At 69.8% G+C, this 7,874-nt stretch overlaps 1 protein-coding gene across 1 annotated transcript; it reads left to right on the top strand.

The window, feature by feature from the left end:
- Positions 1–86: 86 nt before the first annotated feature.
- On the top strand, positions 87–7,027 carry ANKRD35 (ankyrin repeat domain 35). Its single transcript, XM_054806000.1, has 12 exons — positions 87–125; positions 897–1,027; positions 1,129–1,217; positions 1,509–1,573; positions 2,893–2,950; positions 3,079–3,149; positions 3,243–3,349; positions 3,797–3,960; positions 4,064–5,625; positions 6,466–6,555; positions 6,665–6,730; positions 6,900–7,027. Exons 1-12 carry the CDS (start codon positions 87–89, stop codon positions 6,957–6,959), a joined length of 2,502 nt encoding a protein of 833 aa, XP_054661975.1. The 3' UTR covers positions 6,960–7,027.
- The last annotated feature ends 847 nt before the right edge of the window (positions 7,028–7,874 follow it).

Raw genomic sequence — 7,874 nt, 5'->3', positions numbered from 1 at the left:
CCACACGCCTCCGACGCTCGTGGCACCCGCACCCACCCCGGCCTGGCGGGGGGTAGGGGAGCCCCGGGGACCCCCCCGCAGCCGCCATGAAGCGAATGTTCTCCTGCTCCAGCTCGCAGGTGGCGGTGAGTCCCGGCACACCCCCGCCCCGCACCCCAAGGGGGGGACCCCGGCACATCCAGGGGTGGTGGCACCCTCCCCACCCCCGTGAATGGGGGTAACACCCGGTGGCGGTGCCTTGCCTGCACCCATGGGTGCTGCCACGGGGTCTGGGGGGGGGGCTGCAGCCCCCCTGCTGCCAGCCGGCCCCGTGCACCCACCGGTCCTGAGCCACGGCTGCCCGCGGTGCTCGGTGCCGGTCCTGCCCCGATGCTGGCTGCGATCCCGACCCCGATGCTGAGCCCCGAGCCCCGGAGCTTGCCCCAAACCCAGCCCCGCTGCGGGTCCCGCTGCCCGGCCTGCTCCCCGGTGCCGGTGCGTGGCCCCCGGTGCCCACCCACGCCCCGCACCGCGGCGGAGCCCGGCGTGGCGCGACGCAGCCCGACAAACCAGCCGGGCAGGAGCAGGCAGGGACACGCTCGCCCGCCTCGCCTCGCCTTCCCCGGCCCGTGCCCAGGGCCCGGCTCCGCGGGGAATTCGGGGTCCCCAGCGCCCCGTCCCTGACGGAGCGCCCCAACGAGTGGGGAAACTGAGGCACGGCTCCACACCGCCGCAGGGGGAGGCGCTTGGGGTGGGGGTGGTGGGGGGGCACGTCCCAAAAGAGGGGTCAGCTCCAAAGCGCTGCCTCCGCCGCGGCCCTTCCGCCTGGAGAAACCGTGCCTCAGTTTCCCCTGGCCGGCGGTGGGGGTCCCGCCCCCGCAGCCCCCCCGGAGCCGCTCGCCCCCCGCCCCCCCCAGGTGGAGAGCTGGAACAAGCAGGACCAGAAGCTTCTGGAAGCGGTGGAGAAGGGCGACGTGGGCAGGGTGTCCGCCCTCGTCTCCCGCAAAACGGCCCGGCCCGCCAAGCTCAACGCCGTGGGGCAATCCGCGTACGTCAGCCCCCCGCGGGGGGGGGGGGTGTCACACGTGTGGGGGTCCCTGGGGTGACGGATGGGGACCGCGGTCGCAGCCACCTCTCGCCCTCCTCCAGCTTCCACCTGGCTGCGTCCAAGGGTCTCACCGAGTGCCTGACGCTGCTGCTGGCCCACGGGGCCCCCGTGAACGAGAAGAACGATGACGGTAAGCGGGGGACGCCGTGGGGACACCCCCTGGCACGGTGAGGGGGGGGGACACACACACAGTCAGGTCTGAGCCGGGGCAGGGTCCGGTCCCCGTGTCCCCTCCGGGTGATGGCGAAGGGCTGAGCGCGCCCCAGACCTGCACCCCGAGGAGCACCCTGCCCTGCCCTGCCGGGGAAGACGTCCCCAAAGCGAGGTGTCCCCCGGGGGGGGGGGGTGTCCCTGATGGCCGTGTCCCCGGTGTGTGTCCCCCCCACTGGCCGCCGGTGCCCAGCCCACAGGTCTCTTGCAGGCAGCACCGCTCTGCATCTGGCCACCATCGGGTGCCAGCCCCAGTGCGTCAAGGTCCTGCTGCAGGTACGGGGACGGGGACAGGATGGGACGGGATGGGATGGGGATGGGATGGGATGGGGATGGGATGGGGATGGGATGGGGATGGGGATGGGGATGGGGATGGGGATGGGGATGGGATGGGGATGGGATGGGGATGGGATGGGGATGGGGATGGGATGGGGATGGGGATGGGATGGGGATGGGATGGGGATGGGATGGGATGGGGATGGGATGGGATGGGATGGGATGGGATGGGATGGGGATGGGGATGGGATGGGGATGGGATGGGATGGGGATGGGGATGGGATGGGATGGGGATGGGATGGGATGGGGATGGGGATGGGGATGGGGATGGGATGGGATGGGGATGGGGATGGGATGGGGATGGGGATGGGATGGGGATGGGATGGGGATGGGATGGGATGGGGATGGGGATGGGATGGGATGGGATGGGATGGGGATGGGGATGGGGATGGGATGGAGATGGGGATGGGGATGGGATGGAGATGGGGATGGGGATGGGATGGAGATGGGGATGGGGATGGGATGGGGATGGGGATGGGATGGGATGGGATGGGATGGGATGGGGATGGGGATGGGGATGGGATGGGATGGGATGGGGATGGGGATGGGATGGGGATGGGATGGGATGGGGATGGGATGGGGATGGGATAGGGATGGGGATGGGGATGGGATGGGGATGGGATGGGGATGGGATGGGGATGGGGATGGGATGGGGATGGGGATGGGGATGGGGATGGGATGGGGATGGGATGGGGATGGGGATGGGATGGGGATGGGATGGGGATGGGGATGGGGATGGGGATGGGATGGGATGGGGATGGGGATGGGGATGGGGATGGGATGGGGATGGGATGGGGATGGGGATGGGATGGGGATGGGGATGGGGATGGGATGGGGATGGGGATGGGGATGGGATGGGGACGGGATGGGGATGGGATGGGGACGGGGATGGGGATGGGGATGGGATGGGGATGGGATGGGGACGGGGATGGGATGGGGATGGGGACAGGGACAAGGACAGGGATGGGGACAGGGACAGGGACGAAGGTGGAGTTGGACATGGAGATAGGGATGAAGGTAGGGATGGAGCTGGGATAAGGATGGGGACAGGGACTGGGATGGGGATGGGGATGGGATGGGGATGGGGACAGGGATGGGGACAGGGATGGGGACAGGGATAGAGACAGGGATGGGCCGGGGATGGAGGCAGGGATGAAGATGAGGATGAGGATGGGAATAGGGAAGGGGAGGGGCAGGGCAGGATGCGGGGTCCTGTCCCCAGCTGGGGGAGGGTCCCTGCCCTCTGTCCCCCCCCCCAGTACGGTGCCAACGAGAGCCACGTGGACGGGCAGAACCGAACCCCCCTGCACTGGGCTGGTGAGTGCCGGGGGTCCCCAAACCAGGCCGGGACTGGGGGGGGCCCAGAGCACCGGGCTGCGCTGACGGCCCATATGGGGGGGGGGGGGTTTCATCTGACCCCCCCCGCGCTGACACGGCCCCCCCAGCCTCCTCCGGCTGCGCCTCCAGCGTGCTGCTGCTCTGCGACCACGAGGCCCTCCTGGACGTCACCGACGCCGTGAGTGGGGACCGGCGGGGGGGTGCCAGGGGGTGACGGCGGGGGCTGACGACGCCTCACGTGTCCCCGTCCGTGTGTCCCCCCCCCCCGCAGCACGGGCAGACCCCCCTGATGCTGGCGGCGCGGGGGAACCACGCTGCCATCTGCGCCCAGCTCCTGCAGAGAGGGGCCGACCCCAACCTGGCCGACAAGGACGAGAAGTGAGTGGCCGCGGGGACGGGGGACGCTGCTAGGACAATTGGGGGTGACGGGGGGGGGGGGGTGTGTGTCCCTGTCCCCCCATGCCCAGGGCGATGATGGCTCGATGGCTCTGCTCCATGGGGACCGCGGAGATGCTCCGGCGCTGTCCCCTGTCCCCAAAGGACCCAGGTGTCCGTGGAAAGCCACCGCTGCGGAGAGCGGTCCCTGGGCGGGGGGGGGGAAAGGGGTGAGGAGGGACCTGTGCCACCGTGCCATCGCCACGCCATCGTGTCGCTGTGCCGTCGTGTCGCTGTGCCGTCGTGCCGCCGCGCCATCGCTGCGCCGCGGCACCGCTGTGCCGTCACGCCATCACGTCGCCGCGCCCTCGTGCCACCGTGGCACCACTGTGCCATCGTGCCGCCGCGCCGCCGTGCCATCGTGTCGTCACCGTGTCGCCGGCCCCGCAGGACCGCCCTGATGCTGGCCTGCGAGCGCTGCAGCCTGGAGTCGGCCGAGCTGCTGCTGAGCCACGGGGCGGCCATGGGGGACGAGGACCGCCGGCGCTACGCGGGACAGACCCCCAGCCGCACGCTCCGGCGGCTCCTGCGTGGCGTCCGCGGCGGGGGGCGAGGTGAGTCCCGTCCCCCCCCATCACCCATCCGGCCTCGCCCGGCTGCTTATTTTAGGGGAAAAAGGGGAAAAAGAGGAAAATGAAGGTCGTTTCATCCTGGCAGAGAACGGCACCGGTGCCGGGGACTCCGCGTCGCAGGTGGGAAGCTGGGGAGAGGGGACCGCGGGCAGCGAGAGCGAGGAGGAGGAGGAGGAGGAGGATGAAGAGCAGCAGGATGGGTGCGATGCCCGGCGGGCGCGGCGGCTGCAGGAGCGGCTGGCGAGGAAGACGCAGGAATGCCAGCGGCTGGCGGCCGCCACCGACAGCATCCGGCAGCGGGTGCGGGAGCTGGCGCGGCTCCTGCCCGGGTGCGAAGCCCGGGGTGGGCCGGAGGATGAGGATGATGCCTGCCTGGCCCTCCTGGCCCAGCACCTGGGGGAGCTGAGGAAGAGGAAGATGGCCGAGGAAGAGGGGGATGGAGGAGACCAAACGGCGGCGCGGCCGGACGGTGATGCCGGGGCGCCGGCGCTGGCCCCGTTCCTGACCTGGCTGGGGGACGAGTGTGCCAAAATGCGGGCGGCGAAGGCGAGCGCCTGCACCCGGAGCAAGGGGCTGCGGAAGGAGGTGGAGGAAGCTCTGCGGAGCAAACTGCACTACGAGGTGGTGTCGGCCGACGCCGTCCGGAAAAGCCTGGCGGCTTGGGAGAAGATGGTGGTGGGGCTGGAGCAGGCGCTGAGCCGTGCCGACGAGACCCACGCCAAAATGCTCGAGGGATCCCGCGTCCTCCTGGAAAACCTCCCGCGGCCGCTCGCCGTGACGGCGCCTTCGCGGTGCCCGGTGCCCGGAGCGGAGCCGGCTCCGGGCGGGAAGAGCCAAGCGGAGGTGGCGAGGGAGGCTGGGAGCCTGGAGAGGGAGATGCTGGAGCTGAAGGAGAGCAACGGGATGCTCCTGGGGGAGCTGGCCCGGCTGGGCCGCGAGCGGGAGCGGCTGCGGGAGGAGCTGCGGGGGCTGCGGGAGCGGGACGCCGATGCCGAATCGGCGCTGGAGGGTCCCGGCGCGGCCGCCCTGGCCCGGGAGCTGGCGGTCGAAAGGGAGGAGGCGGCGAGGCTGCGGCGGAGGCTGGCGGGGCAGCGGCGGGAGCTGGCGGCGCTGCGGGATGGGGTGGGCGAGAGGGCGCGGGAGGCGGCCGGGGACGCCGGTGCCGGCATCCTGCGGGAGCTGCACCGCAAGCTGGACGGGCTGGTGAGGTCCCAGCACGAGGCCTTGCAACTCGTTGCAGAGATGGAGGATAAGGGCGCCCCGGGTGAAGGAGCCCCCCAGAACGATGGGGATGCCGGGGCCGGGCTACGGGGCGAGCCGGAGGATGCGCCGGGAGAAACGGTCGAGGAACTGGGGTCGGCGCCGGGTCTCCGTGCGCCGCGGCCGCCGGAACCGCTCACCGGCACCGTCGCCGCCGCCCTGCGTGGCCGGGAGCTCCCCGAGCGGCCGGGGGCCAAGGCCGAGCGGTGGCGGGCGGCGGCGGCGGAGGAGAAGCGGGCGAAGGAGGCGGCGGAGGCGCGGGCGGCCGAGCGGGAGCGGGAGGCGCGGGAGCTGCGGGAGAAGGCGGAGGGGCTGGAGCGCAGCGTGGGCAACCTGCGGGCCAGCGTGGGCCAGCTCTCCCGGGCCTGCCGCGACAGGGAGGGGAAGGTAGGGGCTGGGCTGCGCCGTGGGCTGGCGGGGACGGGGACGGGGGCTGTTTCCATCACTGTATCCTTCCCATCGCTGTCCCTGTCCCATCGCTGTCCCCATCATCATCATCATCATCATCATCCCCCCTTTCCCATCCCCTGCCCATCGCTGTCCCCGTCCCATCGCTGTCCCCATCATCATCCTCATCCCCTTCCCATCCCCATCCCATCACTGTCCCCATCCCATTGCTGTCCCCATCATCATCATCATCATCATCCCCCCTTTCCCATCCCCTGCCCATCGCTGTCCCCGTCCCATCGCTGTCCCCATCATCATCATCATCATCATCCCCTTCCCATCCCCGTTCCATCGCTGTCCCCATCCCATCGCTGTCCCCATCCTCATCCTCATCCCCTTCCCATCCCCATCCCATCGCCATCCCTGTCCCACCGCTGTCCCCATCCTCATCGTCCCCTTCCCATCCCCGTCCCATCCCTGTCCCCATCCCATCCCCATTCCCTTCCCATCCATCGCTGTCCCCATCATCGTCCCCTTCCCATCCCCCCCATCGCTGTCCCCGTGGCCGTCCCCCCCCATCCCTCCCGTCCCCCCATTGCCATCACCCCCCACCCCAGCGTTTCACCAGCCCGACGCCCCCAGGGGGACCCAGATTTGGGGGGGCAGGGACTGCCCGGGGACACTGGGGCGACCAGGAGCTTCCTCCCACCCCAGTTCACCTTTCGGCCAAATTCGGGGGAGACGGGGGGGGGGCAGATGGGAACCAAAGGCACAACGCCGGGGTGGGACGGGGAGTCCCCACCAGCACCCCGATTTGCCCCCCCCGGTACCCACCCCCAGATGAAGAAGCTGCTGGCGGAGACGGAGAAGCTGTCGGCGGAGGTGCTGGGGCTCCGCAGCCAGAGCGCCCGGCTCCAGCTCCAGCTGGAGGTGGGTGCCAGCACCCGGCGTCACCCGCCGGCACCTCGGCACCCTCTTCTTCATCACCCCCCCACCTTCCTCTTCGTCACCCCCCCCACCTTCCTCTTCTCCAACCCAGGTCCAGCAGAAAAACCACCGGGACATCGTGGCGGTCTATAGGACCCACCTGCTCAACGCTGCCCAGGTGGGACCCCGCGTCCCCCTCAGTTCGGGGTGACATGGAAGGGGGGGGGGGGGGACACGGACAATTTTGGTTGCGATGCTGGAAAATACAAATTCGGAGCCCGGCACCGAATTTGGGTCCCCCCCGAGTGGCCGGATCCGGCCCCACGGCGAAGCTCTCCTCCCCGCAGGGGTTCATGGACGAGGGGGTGCACGCCATGCTGCTGCGGATCCTGCGGACCGAGGAGTGAGGGGCAGGATCGGGGCCGGGCCCGTCGCCCCCCCCCCCCCCCGAGCCATTAAACTGGAGAAGCCGCAACGTCCCCGTCCCGCGTCCCCGTCTGCATCCGGGCGCAGGGTGGATTCGGCCCCGGTGGGGGGGGTCCCGGCTGGGGGGGGGGGGGTCGTGCCCCATCGGGGTGCCCGGGGGGGGGTTGGTGGGACGTGGGGTGCGACGCCCCGCAGGGCTCACGGCCCCCACCGCGGGCACCGGTCAGCCCCCGGCCCCGGGCAGGATGGGAGGTGGTGCTGGGCAGAGCTCGGGCCAGGACTGGTCCTGTACAGCACCAGCCCCATGCTGGAACAGCCCGGTCCCCATACGGCCCGGTGCCTATGGAACCCCGTCACTATACAGCCCGGTCCCTATAGAACCCCGTCCCCGTACAGCCCGGTCCCTATAGAACCCGGTCCCTATACAGCCCGGTCCCTATAGAACCCCATCCCTATACAGCCCGGTCCCTATAGAACCCCGTCACTATACAGCCCGGTCCCTATAGAACCCGGTCCCTATACAGCCCGGTCCCTATAGAACCCCGTCACTATACAGCCCGGTCCCTATAGAACCCTGTCCCTATACAGCCCGGTCCCTATACAGCACTGTCCCCGTACAGCCCGGTCCCTATAGAACCCCGTCCCCATACAGCCCAGTCCCTATACATCACACGCCCCATACGTCACACGCCCCATACATCATTACACTCCCCATACGTCACACGCCCCATACGTCACACTCCCCATACGTCACACACCCCATACATTACACTCCCCATACGTCACACGCCCCATACATCATTACACTCCCCATACGTCACACACCCCATACGTCACACTCCCCATACGTCACACACCCCATACATTACACTCCCCATACGTCACACGCCCCATAC

This window comes from Grus americana, chromosome 29 (assembly GCF_028858705.1).
Source record: "Grus americana isolate bGruAme1 chromosome 29, bGruAme1.mat, whole genome shotgun sequence".
Classification (NCBI taxonomy): Eukaryota; Metazoa; Chordata; class Aves; order Gruiformes; family Gruidae; genus Grus; species Grus americana.
The sequence above is the reverse complement of the archived record's forward strand: the minus strand, read 5'-3'. Positions and strand labels throughout refer to the sequence as shown.